Source organism: Vitis vinifera, chromosome 14, assembly GCF_030704535.1.
Source record: "Vitis vinifera cultivar Pinot Noir 40024 chromosome 14, ASM3070453v1".
Classification (NCBI taxonomy): domain Eukaryota; kingdom Viridiplantae; phylum Streptophyta; class Magnoliopsida; order Vitales; family Vitaceae; genus Vitis; species Vitis vinifera.
This window is the reverse complement of record NC_081818.1, coordinates 6,077,631-6,096,653: the sequence shown is the minus strand read 5'-3', so window position 1 is coordinate 6,096,653 and position 19,023 is coordinate 6,077,631. Positions and strand designations below refer to the sequence as shown.

General features: G+C 30.8%; 2 protein-coding genes and 1 non-coding gene across 11 annotated transcripts; all 3 read right to left on the bottom strand.

The window, feature by feature from the left end:
* Positions 1-79: 79 nt before the first annotated feature.
* On the bottom strand, positions 80-5,125 carry LOC100854778 (uncharacterized). Of its 7 annotated transcripts, none has more exons than XM_010661643.3 (12): positions 5,056-5,071; positions 4,812-4,848; positions 4,469-4,509; positions 4,002-4,130; positions 3,798-3,907; positions 3,448-3,566; positions 3,247-3,344; positions 2,320-2,407; positions 2,030-2,164; positions 1,833-1,941; positions 1,059-1,201; positions 80-373 (listed from the first exon to the last, which is right to left on the bottom strand). In XM_010661643.3, the coding sequence occupies exons 4-12, from the start codon at positions 4,061-4,063 to the stop codon at positions 329-331; spliced, it is 909 nt and encodes a 302-aa protein (XP_010659945.1). In that variant the 5' UTR covers positions 4,064-4,130; positions 4,469-4,509; positions 4,812-4,848; positions 5,056-5,071; the 3' UTR covers positions 80-328. The 7 variants fall into 7 exon arrangements, with proteins under 7 accessions (XP_010659945.1, XP_059598446.1, XP_059598445.1 ...); XM_059742463.1 differs by having other exon boundaries at positions 216-373; positions 4,002-4,136; positions 5,056-5,125; XM_059742462.1 differs by lacking the exon at positions 5,056-5,071 and adding an exon at positions 4,230-4,378 and having other exon boundaries at positions 216-373; positions 4,002-4,136; positions 4,812-5,006.
* LOC132255138 (small nucleolar RNA snoR74) lies at positions 4,222-4,352 on the bottom strand. Its single transcript, XR_009467756.1, has one exon. It is a non-coding gene; the product is annotated as a small nucleolar RNA snoR74 (small nucleolar RNA).
* Positions 5,126-9,014: 3,889 nt separating the features above from the next.
* LOC100854804 (cysteine synthase) lies at positions 9,015-15,138 on the bottom strand. 3 transcript variants are annotated; one of them, XM_003633614.3, is made up of 11 exons: positions 14,770-15,138; positions 13,977-14,032; positions 13,781-13,890; positions 13,585-13,642; positions 12,785-13,048; positions 12,568-12,705; positions 12,415-12,466; positions 10,814-10,893; positions 9,689-9,748; positions 9,477-9,557; positions 9,015-9,287 (listed from the first exon to the last, which is right to left on the bottom strand). In XM_003633614.3, the coding sequence occupies exons 2-11, from the start codon at positions 14,013-14,015 to the stop codon at positions 9,198-9,200; spliced, it is 972 nt and encodes a 323-aa protein (XP_003633662.1). In that variant the 5' UTR covers positions 14,016-14,032; positions 14,770-15,138; the 3' UTR covers positions 9,015-9,197. The 3 variants fall into 3 exon arrangements, with proteins under 3 accessions (XP_003633662.1, XP_003633663.1, XP_010659942.1); XM_003633615.3 differs by having other exon boundaries at positions 14,796-15,138; XM_010661640.3 differs by having other exon boundaries at positions 14,696-15,030.
* Between the last annotated feature and the right edge of the window lie 3,885 nt (positions 15,139-19,023).

Below are 19,023 nucleotides of genomic sequence, written 5' to 3'. Positions count from 1 at the left end.
TATTTTATACATGGTCCTTGATATATTAGGGAATATATTCATTACAAATGTGGTGAATAAACAAATGCAGTCACCATAATTATTTGGAAACAAATAAATTTCTTGTGCTTGAGTTATGAAACACTCCACTGCATTTCTCAAAGGCAATCACCACAAAACTAAGAAAATAATTTTCAACTCCATATTGTTATACAATCACCAGGCATCCAAAACTCTTTCTTTCTCTGGCTGTTTCCCCCTCCTTGGTAAGGTTAATCAATCTGTCATGAGTGAGGAGGATAATTGTTGTCATGCTGTAAGTGGATTGAAATCCAAATCACAAGCTCCTTCATTGGATTGCCTTCTGTCTTTCATCAGTGCCTTCATGTTCAACCTGATGAAAATATTCAAAAAATAAAATAAAACCCATTATTTTTACTATTCGACTTCAATTAGCTGGACAACACTCAAGTGATCAAACTAATCACACAATGAAGTAGTAAAATTCAAGGACCATCATAATTTCACACCACTGGGAATTTGGATGCTCAGTGACTCAGAGATCTCTAGCAATCTGAATTAGTGTAATGTTTGGCAATAATACTACAACTTCACATGGTCCAACTTCACTCCACTCTTGCTTGTTTGGTTTCAGAAAAGTATTAAGAGAAAAAAATACTAAGAAAATACCTTTCTTATGTTTGATTTTACCATAGAAAATCGTAAAGAAAGTCAAAGATAACGAAAATTAGTTAGAAACTTATGCATTTTCAAATTACTTAATCTTTATATAGAAATGTTAAAATAGGATAAATGAATTTGAAATAATATATAAAAATAATTTATTGACTTTAAATTTATTTTTTATTTTGCTTCTACTTTTCCTCTTTATTTTCTTTTCCTCCAATTTTCTGAGAACCAAACATTGCATACGGGTCTCTTGCTTAAGAATATTTTCAAAAAAAAAAAAAAAAAACAAATTATCGGAATCATACTCAAGAAAGGAAGAAACATCATCAGGGTTGAATGGTTACATATCTTAAGTTACCATACTTGCATAATTCGAAACAGATATTTACCTCAACAAGTACCCTTGGTCTCTTTTTCAAATTTGCGCCTCGTTCATCTTTGTCAAGCTTTCCATGAGCTGACCCAGATCCTCTTCTCACTCTCTTTCGGTCAATTAAATCCATCTCCTCATCATCTTCACCCATATCATCATCTGCAATATTACTTTTTAAGTATTTGAGCCAGGCTAGCATATATTGTCCTATTATATGCAAACTTACACATTGGCATCAAAGTGATGCGTTGTCACATACCAAGGGTGGTCATGGGTAGAAGTGGATTAAATTTCAGATATTCACCTATCATAGGACATGCTATATTGAATCAACAGTTTAGTTATTGACAAGGACAGCATAAAGAGGATGTAAATGTCTACTTTTTGCAACTCTTTCCTTTTTTATTCCAACTTCTTTTTCTTCACCACTTCATTATTGACTTTGGAACTAGAAGCTTTTCCTACTTGATCCATTTAATGGCCTAGAAAGCATAGGAAAAACAGTGGAAAAAAAATAAATTTTAACATGTTGGGCAGGAGGAGCCATCACACAATTCGAAGTTCTTGTTCTTTACCAAATACTTCTTTGCAATCAAATTGAGGATTTTAGAGCTCATAAACAAGAAAGTGGAAGAAACCCGTACATATATGCAACACAAATCATTTGCACTGGTTGGTCATGAAATGTAGGTATCTGTGATCATTTGCATGCATTTATGGGGAGATATAGGATGATTATGCATTTTCATTATAACATCAAATGCACCGGAAAACATAAAATTGGATTTACCGAGATCTTCATCCTTGAGAGACTCATCAATCTCAAGGCCACCAAAATCTTCAATATCATCTTCTTCTTCAAGTTCTTCATAGCCTTCAACATATTCAATTTCAGGCTCCTGCTTTCAATAGTAGATCTTCAGTATAGAAGAAAGAAAAAAAATTGTTTTGCTATATACATATATATATAAGCCTAAACCACTTTACCTCCTCTTCTTCATCTTCACTAGCAGCTTGTAGTCCTTCCATATCAAGAACTTTATTATATTCTTTAACAGGATAGTTGTATATGTCACCATAAACTCCACGCTTAAGACGTTCCAGCAATTCTTTCTCAATGCTCTGCAAAAGTATTAGTGAGTATTCTTTAGTCAATACTACATAGTTGAATATCTATCTATCCATCTATCTATCTATCCATACACACACACACACACACACACACACACACACACACACATATATATATATATATATCTCAAGCAAAGAATGATAACCTTGTCCAAAACTGCAGCTTTTTCGGCCTTTTCCTCTCTTCTAGCCTCTCTCTTCTTCTCTTTCCTAGGTGTGGTCATTATCTTCTCCCTGTTCAATGACATTCAACGCCAAATCAAAGTGCAGAAATAAACTTACTCATCCTCACAATGTGGAACAGCGGCATGTATAAACAGTTAAACCAATCAAGAAAAAAAATGAAAATGAAAGCAAAATCATGCACCACTCGATAACATAACCTTAAAACTCCAGCAAGTCACCAGCAACTCTGCTTTCAAGTAAAATAAACCTAAAGAAGAAACCGATGACCCAACCTCTCCCTTATAACCATATTACTTCATTTTTTTCTTAAGCATAATGTTTTTCAAACTCCATCTTAGTTATGATTTTTCTAACCGTGATGTTTTTTAAACTCCATCTCAGTTATGGCTGCCATTTAGTAATGCAGTAACACCATGCCGGTGTATGATTTTATTATAACAATTTTGAATAACATAGTTTTGAATTACCCACATTTGAGCAAATATTTACCAATGATTCACTTCTACTGGATACCTTTTCTAATTAAATATCTTAATCATAGCATCTCTTTGTCCATAACATCCATTTTCCACCCTTCCGGCCTGAATCTTAGAATGCTTGTTCTTTAACCACTAGTGTAATGTTGAATGAAATAGGTTATTAACACACGGGCTTACTCTCCCTAATATCTAATCCTCTTTGGAGCACCCTTCATGACTTAAATTTCCATAAAAACTGTTAGGGTATTTCACTTATCATGAATCAATTTTCAAAATTTAGCCATAGGGAAAAAAAAAAAAGAAAGATAAATAAGCGAACCAACTCAAAATTAATAAACTGTTCCATATTAGCTATCAACAGAATCAATTTTCTCTGAAAAGGAGTTACTGAAAAGAGAAGACATGGACCTTGTTTTCAATGCAAGCTTCCTCATGCGAATTCGCATCTGAGTCATTTTAGTGAGACGCTGCTTTGTTTTGTGAACAAGCAACTTCGGCCAAAACATCTGTTAAAACCAAATAAATATAGATTAAGCAACCGGTGTCCTCCAAAAACTTCGATAAAGAGGAAACAAAAACCCTATGAAATTGCAAGGAGAAGTAGAATACTAGATGCTTGTCAATAAGCTCAAGAGCCTTTCCGTAGTTTCGTGGCAATTTAACCCGTTCCCATAATTTGTTTGGCATATGGGCTCTTTCAATGGTTTTCATGTATAGATAAAACACTCCTGCACAAGAACCAGAGACCAATCATTAACATAGTCAGCCACATACAGCTTTGATCTAAAGAACTAAATTTAATAAAGAGGAAACAATCCATAAATCACATGACTGATAAAACTATTCAAGCAGTCTGCTAAACTCGATCTACAATGTACAATCCGCCCTAATCCAAAACCTTCAATTTTTAACCAAATAAATTATGAATTATGTTTACAAAAAAGGGGGAAAACACGTACCATCATGGTCTCGAATTGTGGCGTAGCGACTATTGGCCAGAGGGCAGGAACTGCGATTGCAAATCCCAGTTACGTTATAGGGATTGCGGCAAAAGTTCCCAGTTGTGATTCTGCAACACAACACCGAAAAAATACCACATTGAATCAACTGACTCAAAGAAAATACAATCAGAAACAAAGGGTACGAAGGAAGATCAAGTTTACTTGGTCATGAAACTGCAGTGGTTGTGCCTGATGACCTGCCATATCACTTCGTCGTGTTGCATCTTTCACCTCTATTCCAGAAGAAACTCTGGTTTGTATAGGAGGATAAAGAATACCAGGAGAACACCACTAAAACTTGGAAGAAAGTTAAAATCAAATACTGCTAAAAATAAAGTAGAACACACAATTAAGAATAACAATCGGTTGATGAAACTCATCATAATGTACCATTATTTACTGAACCTTCAATCACAGACAATACTCATGCGGTTCACCCAATAACAGTGCAACTAATTTCCCTGAAGTTTATGAGAGACCCATTCACAAAAGGCAATAGGTCCTTGCTTTTTTTCATCAGGTTTGACAAATAAACCAATCTAAGGGGAAAAAAAAATCCAAATGCTCATCAAGCCAGTGGAAGTAAATTAAAAGGTACAAAAATCAAATCAAATACATATAAAAAATACCTTGAAATGAACTCTGAGATCTGACCCCCTAGCCTTGCAAGCTGTGCATCAAAACCAGGCAACTATAAGATACAAATAATGAAAATGAGACCTTTCTTCGGTCCTAAAAAATACAAAAATAGATGCAACTAAAATAAAGAACCATCAATCTACTTCACATATGCAAAACATAATAAATCCAAAATATCTCATCTCCAAAAACCTCATATTTCAAGAAAAAAATGCCTTGTTCGCTCATTGAGAAATTATCAAACACAATGTTCAAAAACTTTGGTTTCATTTTCTTAGCAACCAAACAGATGGAGAGACTCGTAAATGTAATATGAAATAGGAAGGTGCTTACACTTAGTGGGGTTGTCCGACTATCTGGAGTACTTCACCTAAAAAAATACATAAAAAATAAGATGTTTCAGACATATGAAGTAGAAGAAGAGGGAAGGGAAAAAAATGCCCTCGATTAAAAACCGGAAGGGTTTTTGGATTTTTAGGGTTTTGTGAAAGAGTCCTACTGCTTGGACTACTCTTGTCCTAATCCAATCCAAGGATAGGATTATGCCAAACCAGAATAATGTTTTATTATCAGTTACCTTGTATTTTCCAAATACCATGTACCATATATATTTAATTTTTCTCATACATTAAATGTGTAAAATGAGAAATGTAAATACATTAGGTCCATGCCTTTGATATATATATATATATATAGATAAACAAATAATTATTTTTCATCGTTAGTTATGAATTTTATCTATATGAAAATTATCTATATAGCTAGGAATAGTGGTAAGTAACATACCTCGTGTATGGAAAATTATAGTGGTTTTGATATTATTGGTATGTTTAAATTTTTTGGATATAAAATATTGTTCAGTAAAATCTTTTGATTTCGATAAATATTTTTATTCATGATTCAACTTCTGTTAAGTTCTTTATAGATGAAAATTAATTATAGTAGACATTATGATTTGCAAGTAAAACTCAATCATAATTAAATTTAGAAGAAAACTATAGTTGATAACTCAATCCTTAGGTTATGTTTGGTTTTCGAAAAATTTGAGAGAAAATGTAAGGAAAATAAATTATAAAGAAAAATTAGAAGTAAAGAAAAATAAAAAATAGATTAAAAATTAATAAATTATTTTTATTTGTTAATTTAAATTCATTTTACTTATTTTAACTCATTGATATAAAGATTAAATAATTTTAAAATACATAAATCTTTAACTAATTTTAATTTTCTTTGATATTTTTTGTAGGGATAATAAAATATGAGAAAATCATTTTCCTTTATATATATTTTTTTTTCAATGGGTGGTATAGAAAATGATGGGTTGCATGAAGTGCTGATCATCTACTGACGCAGAATCCCAAAAAAAAAACCAAAAGAAAAAAATCTATTGATGTTCTACTTCAGGACACTACAAGAATTGGGAAATTAATATATATATAAATAAATAAATAACTTAATAACTTAAAATCATTTAATAGTTTAATTTAGGTCATTAAATAAATTAAATATATTTAATAAAATTAATTAATGATATGACTTAAAGTATAAAAAAAAAAAAAAAAAACAACAACTTTTAAATAATAAATAAAAATAATTAACTTATTTTTAAATCCATATCTTTATTTTACTTTTTTATCTTTATTTTTCCTAATTATTTTCACGATCTCTTTTGTCACTCCACAACCTCTATTGTTATAATTTATAAAGTTGAATATATCAATTTAATGATTTAAAATAAATTTAAATTAATTTTACCAAACAACCTTAATAATTAATAAAAAAAATTAAGTTATAATTTTTAAGTTAATAATTTAAATATAATTTAATTTAAAATCAACTTAAGTTATTAAGTTTAACCAAGATAGTGCTGCAAAGTTCATATATTATTGTATGAACAACTCGGATGATTCATATAGACTCATTTTTTAATATTACAATGGCACAAACCCTTTCTTGTTTAGGTTGAGCCCAGTCCAGAAGAAACCAAAGTTATGTCCAAACAATAAGCAGGGCTTAGTGTATTTTGAAGCCCTTGTTTGGGATTGGTTCAATGGAATGAAATGGTTTAGATACTTGTGGTTCAACCCGCCAAGCACCATTTGCCCTTTCCTTTTCCATTTTTAACAATATCTTCCCTTCAGCTCAACCCAAGCCCCTCAGCAAAGCAGCAGCATCCCTCCTACAGACAACAGTGCCACTCCTGCCTGCTCATGGAACCACAGATATTGTCCTCTTTCCGTACTACAAACAAACTTGTAACTTCTTGCCCAAAGCTAACCAACCCAAAAGATCAAATCCTTCAGCAATGAGCACAAAATTGAAAACCACCCATTGCATCTTCAGAAAAACAAAGAACAGAGAATACAGCACAAAATTTTAGAAATATCTGCTTTTTCTAGCTGCCCAGCAACTAGCTGATACCCAACATCCCAAACTTCGTCCAACTAGAGCAAGTGACCCCTCACTCAGTAATCCACACTCCCAACCTGCCTTTAGCCTTTTAGAAAAGTTACGACTTAATATAACTTTGAACCCACAACACCCAACCTCTCCCCATTTTTTCACAGTTGGAGATTGTAATGGAACTAAACAAACATCAACATTTTCTACAATGTCAGCCAGGGATCAAAGAAAGTAATTGCATTCTTCTTCTCTTAAAATAAAATATCAATCAGACTAAGCAGAGCTGAATTCGTAGCTAAGTAGCCAAGCTAATAAATTTCAAGCATCCCATTTGGAGAACAACACTTTGATGCAGAATTCTCAAACAGATCACCAATATAGAAAACTAAAATCTTCTCATATCAGTAATAAATCAACATGAACAGAACACAAAATGGAGCAACAACCAAGAAACTTCAAGTACCAAACAATGTAAGAATTCCTAATAAGGCATATGGAACAAAAGCAAACTCCCAAACGATAAGAAACTTAAGTGTCTCAAAATCAACAATCAGCCAATATTAAGCACATGAAGAATAGCAGTGCTAAGAAAATTCAAATTCCCATAAGCAAAACATTCTGATCAAGAAACTTTGCTAAAAGAATCACCAACAGATCAAAAACTAAAATTTTCATAAAACCAAGAATCGATCAACATAAGTAGAGCCAATAAGAAATCTGAAGTACCCAAATCCAATAAAGCAGGTTTCCCAAAAGAACCACCAAAGGATCAAAAACTAGATGCTCTCAAAATCCAAAACCAATCAACAAAAAACAGAGCAAAATAAGCATTCAAATCACAGGGATCTCTACTCTGACACTATCCTCATGATGCATTCTTAAACATATTTGACTAAGACCATATGCCAAACCAATCCATTCATCCTATCAAATTATATTATGAGTTCTTCCTCTTTAGATCATGTCTAATGAATTTTTGTAGTAACAGATTTCACCATTGAAGTAATATTTCATAAATTTCGGAAAGACTAAAGATTTACTCAAACAACATATGTAAACTCAACAAATAGCAGAAATTCCTTCACTAAATTTTTTTCATAACTGATTAATGCCAATGCATACAATACAAGAAGTTGAATATTGATAAAGCAAAACTTCCACCAATGTGCATGACTGCATACAAAAATAACATTTTAGTAAGGATACAACGATAAGTAAAACAAAATGCATACAAAATTCTAGCATATATGTCGGAAATGTGAAGACAATGAAGAAACCCTTCCAAATGAAGGAAACACCATTAACAATTTCTCTTATGTAACATATGTAATTCATCTCAAATGAAGGGAAGTATAAATCAAATCTAGTGTACCTAAAAAAATGAAGATGATAAAAACAAAAGGGGGAAATATAAATCGAGGTAAAATTGACCACAATGTTTGTAGCACATATTGTGAAGAAAGAAATAATAGTCATGCTTCTTAATGAAAACATGGACTCAGTGTTCCTCCTAATTCTATAGGTTATAGATTATACACACTGAAGATCAAAAGAAAAGGATAAAATTATTGAATCAAACCCAATTACTAGGAAAGTTCATTAGAACAAAATCATAAATTGAAAGAAGTTCAACACCAACAATTTTCATTCACTATATATGTGTATCATTAATTAATGAAATTAAACATCATTTGGATCAAATGATCATGATCATCCATTCGAAAACTATTTGTGATACCAAAATAAAATGATTATTTATCTATTGAGAAGAAGCCAAGAAGTCATTGAACAAAAAAAAAATGGTAAGGAGGACTGGAAGTCTTGCAAAATAACATCAAATAGGTAAAAGTACTAAGCACTAGCGAAATACAAGAAATATGACGAACCCTTTACATAATAAATTTCATTTATAAGGAAAGTGAGGTATGCTAAAATTAAGGTCTGGAAGGATACGCTGAGCCCTAGCATAACACCCTTTAAGATGTCTTCTCACATATCCTAAATCAAATTTCAACTCCAAACACGGTTGTTTTTTCAACTACAATACTACACTCATTTTATATAAGAAAGAACTTACTGATCGGAATTATTTAGTTCTCTGGTGTATTGAAGCATGCTCCATAGCAAAGGCTCTGGAAAGATAAGGGCTATGAATTTCATTATTCTGAAACTTCATCACTACAAGTAAATTAATTCAACGTTTGACTAGTCCACAGTGGAATACAAAGATCATTAGATTTCTGGTGTAATTAAAACCAAATGATAAATGAAGGAAAAGGCTAATGAAACAAGGCTCCTCCCAGACCAGGTAAAAACTCAATCAAACTTCATGTTTTCAGCCTCAACCCTTATGGAATTAAAGAGTACTGAAGATAGATAACGCTCTCCAAAGCTGGGGAAAATCACCTGCACAGTAACGAAAGTAGATGACAAAGGCTAATGGAGTCAGATTGGAAAGAAAATCATAAATATTTGGATGAATTGAGTTAGGGTGGAGCAATGACAAAAACAGAAGAAATACCAATCTGGAGATTAGGGTAAAATAAATCAAATCCTATATTGATAGTACTCTAAATAGTAAAGCCCACTACACACCGTGATGAGTTTGCCTGCATTTCCTGGTCTCTTTGCTAGCTTTATTGCAGCAGCAGCAGCAGCACCAGATGATATCCCTACCTGCAAAAAAGAATCCGAAAATTATGTAATAGAGGCAAACTTCTCACAGGTTTAAAGCAACATGCTGTACCATCAAATGGAGTATTTAAGATGCCAACAGTTCATTGAAAGAGACCCTATTGTTGACATACCAGCAAACCTTCTTTTAATGCAAGAAGCCTAGCAGTTTCAATGGCCTCATCACTTGAAATCTGAAAAGTTCAACAAACATCAGCAGTTAATAGCAGACATCCATGCACACCTGTTTTGGCAGTTCAATCATGCATACTGCCAAAGCGGAGATGCAAACAAGCATACTGAAATAATGGTCTCATCTGCATGTCCTTAAACAAGCACAAATAAATTCAGTGTATACTTTTGGTATGCTATTGTCACTCAAATTTGAACTTCTCTTTATAAGATGCCCTGCAAGTAGAAGAATCCTGCTTCACATTGTTTAGTAATATTAATCTCTCCTGTGTATCCATATGGCCAAGCCCGATATTTTGGACCTGGTTTACAGGAAGCCATAACTAGAGGTTACAGTTCTGTTTTTGTGCATACTACACAGGAAGACATGAAAAAAGGGTAAAGTTCCTTTTGTCCATTTCAGGTTACTCTCCATGATGATCACAAGCTCATCCACCTTTAGCATATAAGTACAAGTTATCTTTACAATGGATAAAACCCTTCCATATTTCAAGTTCTCCATATGCCCTCTTAATATTTCATAGCTACCTTTACACACTCTCGTAGTCCCATTAGGTTTCTCTTTAAGCCTACTATTCAACTTACGACTTTTTCCCCATATCAATTTTTCCCATGTTCAATTTTGTTCACAGTACAGGTTCCATTCTCATCCCCCTCACTGTTTCCCATATGCTATTTATCACATAACCACAAGCTTTCTAGCACAATGCAGGTTCAACCTTTCTTCAACCTGTTCAAAAGGCATTGTTTGCTTGAATGAACATGCGGGCACTTTGTTCCTTATACAACTGGTATGTGTATACATTTCAAACCACAAATGTCAAGCAACCATGAAAAGGAAATGAAAGTAAAAAAAAAAGAAAAAGAAATCAGCAGATGCCCTAACATATATTGATAGTAGGATTCGGTGATAATGAACAACTAGCATACAAGAGCTGTTTTCCTTGGTTTACATTTTCAATTACAATGTTGTTTTTATAACTTACTTTGTAGAACTATAGCACAAGCAGACAATGCCAGTCCTTGATTAAAAGAAAATGTGTGAGAAAAAAGATAATATGACTTACTTGAATAACTTCATCAAGAAGTTCAGTATCCAAAATTTTAGGGATGATACCCGCACCAATTCCTTGGATCTGATGTGAACCTTTGAGACCAATCACATGCAACACATACATCCATATCAAAATTGTCAGTAATTGAAAATAGCGATCTTCTAGAAGGCTAACATGAAACTAAATTCAGAATCATGATTTTCACTGCTGAGTTGCAGTAAAAAAGTAACGGTAGCATTGAAAGAAGGAAATTTGAAATTTTCTTTTTTTCTCTTTAATAAAATGTTATATTATACAAAGAGACAGGAAGATCAAGAAACTTGAGAAATCAATCAAAAGGAAATTTTATGACGGTAATTTTGCTAATCAGGTAGAACAAAACAGTTGACCAAAAAAATCATCAAAATAGAGAACCTCAAAGAACGATCACTCAAAAGCATGTCCCAGCAGATGCATAGACTATTGGGTTGGTAGTTCTTTTCTTTTCTTTTCTTTTCTTTCTTTCTTTTTTTTTATTTTTTATTTTTTGTTTTTTGTTTTTTTTCTTTTTCTGTCTTTTGGTGGAGAGGTTGGGATGGGGATTTATAATGACCCAAATCCAGTTAAGTATTGCTCATTGTTCAATGTTGGGATTGAGCTTGAGTTGGACCAAGCTCAAGGTTATTTGTGAGCTGAGTGAGGATCCTTAGTATCACTAATGCATTTTAATTGAAGATCCTAGACTCAGAATCTTCGCACCACCCATACCACCTCCCCCCACTGCCCCCCACCCTAAAAAATGAAAATAAAAGAAAAAAATTAAATTCATGTTTTTTCTAGGGTAAATAGCAAATGAACTGTTCAATAACGATCTAAATATACCATAAAATTACTCAATTCTAGTCATTTTGAACCACATTTATACTAATATAGTCTTGGATGCTTTTTTCTTTTTTCTTTTGGTGGGATGGGGGTAGCTAATTAAACCAAGCACCATGCTACTTCACCTAATTGTAAGCTTGGCCCATTTAACTTACTTAACAAACTACTTAAAGAGATAAGCTCAAGCGGATAAGTACATTGTTCATTTTCCAGCCCCTACTATTCATACACAAGAATGTGTAAAAATTGAGTTCTTGTTTGTTGTTGATAGCATCGTTGGGCCTCAACAATAAGCATTCTAGCCATGACAACATTTAAACATGCAGCAAAACTTGGAACTTTCTCAAACTCTCCTTGTAATTTACTAGTAACATCAGCTTTGTGAAATCACTTGACACCTCCAAGTAAAACATCATGATAACAACATATTCACTTAATTAAAATCATTTTAGGTTTTATATTTCTTTGAAACAAGTGTCTTAAAAAGTTATTTCTTATGATAGCTTATTTTTAATTAGTTATTATGTCCGATTACTAATAAATAATAAGATTGTACTTGGTGCCACTAAGGGCTGATATTTTTCAAAAGCAGGAGACTTGGCAACTTTGTATTGAATGCAACATCCATCCAAAAAAATTTAGATAAAATTAAATTAAAATTGAAATTAAGATAGATATCCAGAAACATGAAAGAATGTGATGGTGCCAAGGCAAGAACCAAGTGAATAAGGTGTATGAGACATTGTACTAACCAGGCTTTCCTCCATTAAGAACTGCACTTTCAGCTGGTTCTACACCATAAACCTAAATGCGAACAAAAGAAAACCAACCAAAAATATCAAAACTGAAAAACATTTGCTCCTCTCAGTCTCCACCCTCTCTCACACACACAGAGACATGATAACCTTAATCTCGGGGTTTTTCTCCTTGAGGAACTGCCCTGCACCAGTAATTGTACCCCCAGTCCCTATTCCTGCAACCAGGATATCAACTTTTCCTCCTGTGCCTTTCCAAACCTCTGGTCCTGTGGTCTCATAATGAATCTACACAAACAGCAATAAATTTGTCAGAAAGTCTTTCTGACCATTCATCTGCATTAACTGATACTGGTCCAGAATATACCTTTGGGTTGGCAGGATTTTCAAATTGGTTAAGAAAATAACCATTGGGTGTGTTTTGCAGTATCTCGTCAGCTTTATCAAAAAGCGCCTGAACGCCTTTGGCCATATCTATGAGATGCAGCTCTGCTCCAAAAGCCAGGAGGACCATTTTTTTCTCAAGAGTCGCTACACTCGGCATGACAAAGATAAGTTTGTAACCCTTAGCTGCTGCAATGAATGCCAACCCAATGCCAGTATTGCCACTGGTAACCTCAATAAGAACAGTCTACATCCACCAACATTTAAACATTTCAGAACCAAGAGCAATATCAATCTCCATAATTTGAACTATAGGAATGAAAACTGCCCAAGAGAGAAAAAAGAAAAGTGGTTTCTCTTGGGAGACAATACCCTGATTTGATCATTGAAGCTGTGCACTAGATCCATGAATGCTATAGCCCTGTTTGAACCTAGAAGTATATAATTATCACCTACGAATTTATTGCCAACTGAGGATGGGGAAGTCATCTAAGCTAACTCATGTGCAAAGAATACCGAGGAATGCACCAAAAGCAAGGAGTCATTCCTTTTTAGTGGCAGATGTTATAAGGAACCCCAAAAATGATGGCCTGTGATTTGATGGTTCGAATGGTACTAGATCAAGTCAGATGGTGAAGAAATATTCGCACAACTGACTGGCTTGGTCCAGTCATTGAGAAAATGTTACTTTTGAAGTTGACGGAGTCATAAAAGGCATATAACAGTGTACCAAAAAAACTTACCAAAACATTTCCAGATACAAGGATTAATTCAATTACTAACCTTCCCTGGGGTAATCAGGCCCTTCTCTTCTGCATCACTGATCATGCTATACCCAATCCTGCATGTCAAAGATTTGAAATGTGCAGAGAACTTAAAGATAAAATACTCAAATAAACACAGTATTTTCATCATCGCAACACGTCATCTATGAAATACTAATACAAGAAAATTAAGTCCAGGGAACCAAAACGAAGACCTGTCTTTAACACTTGAGTAGGGTTCCATCACCTCTAGCTTAGCAGCAATACGGGCTACACAACCATCCACTACATTGTTCAGATATACCATTGGGGTATTCCCTATTAGCTGTACATTGCAAAAGCAAGGAAGATACATTTGAGAATAAAAGGAAACATGAAAACCATAGCAACTTTTAAATAATGACAACTTACTTCAGTAACATCTTTTGCAATTGCACACTTCTCTTCCATGTTACCTTTTCAAATCACTACAAGATGATAAAGAAGTGGACACACATCAGGGAAAAAAGGCAAAAGAAAAAATTGATTTTCTCTTGAAATTTGGACATCCCCAATCCCTTGGAAATGAATAAAGATAATTAAAATTGAATGAGGCTGGCTCCTTTTAAACATTGCTCTTCATATGCTAGGGAATATATTCATCACAAATATGGTGAATAAACAAATACAGTCTGAAGAAAACAGATTCATACTTCGAAAACAATTTCATGATGTACATGTAAATCTAGAGGGACAAATGCCGCTTGTATATTGGATGACAGACAAGAACACTAAATATCCGATTGAGAAGAAAGATTCTCCCTGGAGGAACTGAAATTTTCTAGGTATCGTGACTAATCTGTATGAAAAATCTGATTTTGAAGAAAGTACAGCTAAAATTTCAAACACCCAACTTCACAAACAATTCAAAAATCCAAATTTTCAAAACAATTAAAAGATTAAAATAAAATAATTGAATTACTAACAATAGCTATCATATGACAAAGAATAAAAAATATAAAAAAAAAATATTAAAAATAAAAACCCCAGCAGAATCAGCAGGAAAGGCTAAGAATCAAACACCATAATTATTTGGAAATAAATAAATTTCAGGTACTAACAGCAAAAAATGGAAAATCTCAAGCACCCACCTTAGCAAATCGCTATTATTTGAGATAATACTATAAATCAAGAACCAAACAGGATGCAAGATTGTAGAACTAACACCAAATATTGAGAGATTTCCAGTACCCATTCTTGCAAAGAAAAAACTATGCAGACTTCTCAAGCAGAAAGCAGTACAAGACTGAGAATTGTTTTTCAGAAAAATGATTATGGAACGGTCCCCAATGTTGTTCTTCCTGTGCAGTTGTTCCTTGGCGTTTATGGAGGTATTTCTCGCCAGTCAGTTTCATAATTGTCAACATCGTGGCATTTCATAATGGATTTTTGTTGAATCGGATTAACAATTTTCATTCTCTCCCACTCAAATTATTTTTTATATGTGTTTTTCTGTGTGGGAGGGAATCAGCCAATCAAAGCATTACAATTGATTCAGTAGCATACTCTGAAAATGATGGGTTGCAACTTGCATGAAGAAAGAATTTAAAAAAATAAAAAATAAAAAAATAAATTTATTGATATTCTACTTTCGGGATATTGTGAAATTTACGAAAAATGGGAATTTGAATTCTATAATGATTTTTTAAAAATATTAATTTTTTTTACCAAGACGTGCTACACGTATTAATAACGGTTTATTTGATAATTATTTTAAAAAATAGTTCTAAAAAATAGTTTTTAAAAAATATTTTTTTATATTTTATGAAATAAAAATTATTAAAATGTTTTTAATTTATTTTTAAATATATTTTTAAAATAATTTTTATATTGGGTACTTTATTTTTAATTATACGTACTTATATAATTATTTTTTAAAATAATCTTAAAAAAATAATATAAAATAATTAAAAAATATAAAATAATTTTTAATTATTAAACGTGTTTTTGTTGTTTTTCTTGTTTTAGAAAACAAAAAAAACTATTCTACAAAAAAATGGCCAAACAGACCATAATTTTTACCTATAAAATTCTTATTGATATTGAAGTCCATATTATTATATCAACAACTATGATTATTTTATTATTATTTTTTCTTGTTCAGCGGATTCAAGAAAATATGTTCTTCTTCAAGGTCTAATTCACATTATTTTAATAAAGAAAAAGGTTTCACTTTATCAAAACAATAATTGAAAGGGCTTTACCATAATTACTTAATGAATTAAATTAATTTATATTAAATTATACTTAAATTATTGAATTAAAATATATTACTTAATTTTTACTCTAAATATTAAGATTATTTGATAAAATAAACTTAAAACTTATTCTAAACCATCAAAATAATAAATTTATCCTCATAAATTATAATTAGGGAAAATGAGGTTGAGTAACGATGAAGGTTGTGAAATAATAAAGGAGATCATGAAAGTATTTAGGGTAAGTAAAAATATAAAATGAAGTGGGTGTTTAGTAAACCAATTTAAAGTAACTTAATTTAAGTCTTTAAGTAAATTAAGTAGTAAGTATTTGGAAAACTAACTTAATAACTTAAAGTGACTTAATAATTTAATTTAAGTCATTAAGTAAATTAAGTATGTTTGATAAAATAATTTAATAGTATGACTTAGAGTCAAAAACAACTTTAAGTAATAAGTAAAAACAATTAACTTATTCTTAAGTTCACATTTTTATCATCATTTGTTTTAATTACATCTATGATTTATTTTGCTACCCTACAACCTTCATTGTTACTCAACATCCTTTGTCTTAATTATAATTTATGAGAATAAATATGTCAATTTGATTATTTAAATAAATTTTAAGTTATTTTTATTACACAACCATAATACTTAAAATAAGAATCTGATAACACGTTTTAAGTCAATAACTTAAGTATAATTCAACTTAAGTTACTAACTAATAAGTATTAAGTTTTACCAAACACCCCATAAGTTTAGTAAAATAGCTTTATAACTTAAAGTTAAAAACAATTTTAAGTAATAAGTAAAAATAATTAACTTATTCTTAAGTCTACATTTTTATTCTCATTTTTTCTAATTACTTCAACGATCTCTTTTGTTACTCTACAACCTCTATTAGTATTCGATCTCCTTCACCCTAATTATAATTTATGAGAATAAATATGTCAATTTAATAATTAAAAATAAACTTTATGATAATTTTATCAAACAAATTTATTACTTAATTCTTATTTTAAATCAGTTTAAGCATACAACTTAAATATAATTTAACTTAAAGTCAACTTAAATTATTAATTAATAAGTATTAAGTTTTATTAAACACCCCCAAAGATGTAGACTTATGAATAAATTAGTTGTTTTCACTTATTATTTAAAGTTTTTTTTACTTTAAATCATATCATAAAGTTATTTTATCAAATATACTTAATTTACTTAATGACTAAAATTAAATTATTATGTCACTTTAAGTTATTAAGTAGGTTTACCAAACATTCACTAAGTATTATATTTATTTACTCATTATTTCTCAAGTCCTCAAAAAATCAAAACTATAGGTCTTTAATTTAAAATTTTGGAAATTTGTCGCTATTTAAAATTTTGCATTAAATGGGTGCTACTTGAAATACAACTTCCTTAAACATTAATTTTATTTGTTCATTAAAGTTAATCATTCTATTATTTTTTTACGAATAATTTGTATCATGTAAAAAGTTACTTTAAGAAACGATATCCTTATACATAAAAATTGTTTATTCATAAAACAACTTTATTTAAAAAATAATAATAATTTTAAAATAATCTTTATTTGCTCTTTTATAATTTATTTATAAAAAAATTTATAATTTTAAAATAATTTTTATTTTCTTTTTTATAAGATTTTAAGAGAGAATTTTAAATTTTATTACATGCATACATCATAATTAATATTTTGGCTTTGTAAACCAATATTAATCAAAATAAGTCAATTAAATGATGAGTCAATTAAATGTCAATTGAATCGACACCTTCCAAAATAAATCCAAAATAGTAGCAATACTATGGAACTTATGTTAACCAACAATTACTAAATTCAAAATATAACAAGTAATAGATATATATATAATGACTATTTGTCCAAAATAACAACATAGAAAATAATAATAATATCCAAAATACAACCCATATATAATAACATCCTTAATCTATGTCGTACAAAGGAGTCTTCCTCTTCCATTATAGACATCGATGATATGTATGTTCCATTTTTGGCTTTTCTGGGACTGACATGTACTCACCCACGATGATATATACGAATAACTTCATTGTTGTGTGAGTGTCACAAATAGATGTCCCTTGAATGTTTCATTCATCATGGTAAGGGATGGTAGCAAAAACCCATACGGGAATTCCAACCCAATTTGTTATTCTATGTAAAAGAAAGTTCCTAAAATTCATTCCATCCTAAATAAGATGTAAATTATTATACTTTAAAAGCAGTAGTTTTTATACTTTCATTATTATACTTTCATTTCTTAGTGAAGGGATTCATGCCATTCAAAATAGGAAATAGTTATGATCTATTTAGAACTATCTTTTAGAACATTTTTTTTTATTTTTCAGAACAAAAAATACAAAAAAAAACATGTTTGATAAGAAAAATCCATTTTTTGTTTTCTGTTCTTAAGAACAAATGGTGTTTTTAGAAAACATTTTTAGTTTTTTTCTCTTATTTTCACTTGTTTTATGAGAGTTGTTTTAATAAATTATTGTATAAACATATAAAATGATTAGAAATAAAATACTATATATATAAAAAAATAAAATATATTTAAATATATTAACAAAATTTATGCTTCTAAATAGACTTTTATTTTATAAAAATTAAATTAAAAAAAAATTCAAAAACTATTTTTTAGAATTATTTTTGAAAACAATTATCAAATAGACCTTTAATTTCCATTGAATCCTGAACTTAGTTCAATATTTGCACAAAATAAATTTCGCAAATCTAGGGTAAATGCCTTCAAAATTTTACAAACATTTTGTGAATTCATAAATACCCTATTAGTGCAACTTCTAGCCATAAATCAACTTAAGAGTGTGGCACGGGACCTCAAACTATGGGCTGATATGTTAGCCATAAATGACTAATAGATAGATCAGGTTACTAGTTTCCATAAAAAGAAATGGTTTTGATAATCAAAATTAAATCATTCTAGCAAGAAAGTTAATTACCAAGGATTATAAACTCACTAAAGTATTTTTCCCACTTTTTTTTCAAAAGTAGAACAAATAAATCCAAGCAATTCAAACCTTTAGAACTTCTGTCAATACTATTAAAAAAATTATAAGGGAAAGTTCAATTTCTTCAACTTTCCTACGCTTCGTCAATGAGAAAACAAAATACTTAAAACAAACAAATAAATAAATAAAACAAAAAGCACTCACTTTTGCGC

Bases quoted from the DNA above. Each gene is read 5' to 3' on its own strand.
- LOC100854778 (XM_059742463.1), bottom strand. From the start codon at position 4,063: ATGCAACACGACGAAGTGATATGGCAGGTCATCAGGCACAACCACTGC. The intron at 3,567-3,797 runs GTACGTGTTTTC...GTTCTTGTGCAG, and splicing joins CACAATTCGAGACCATGATG to GAGTGTTTTATCTATACATG. The intron at 3,345-3,447 runs GTATTCTACTTC...TGGTTTTAACAG, and splicing joins AGCTTATTGACAAGCATCTA to ATGTTTTGGCCGAAGTTGCT.
- LOC100854804 (XM_003633614.3), bottom strand. From the start codon at position 14,015: ATGGAAGAGAAGTGTGCAATTGCAAAAGATGTTACTGAA. The intron at 13,643-13,780 runs GTCTTCGTTTTG...TTTGACATGCAG, and splicing joins TACTCAAGTGTTAAAGACAG to GATTGGGTATAGCATGATCA. The intron at 9,749-10,813 runs GTAAGTCATATT...TGAACTTTTCAG, and splicing joins TTCTTGATGAAGTTATTCAA to ATTTCAAGTGATGAGGCCAT.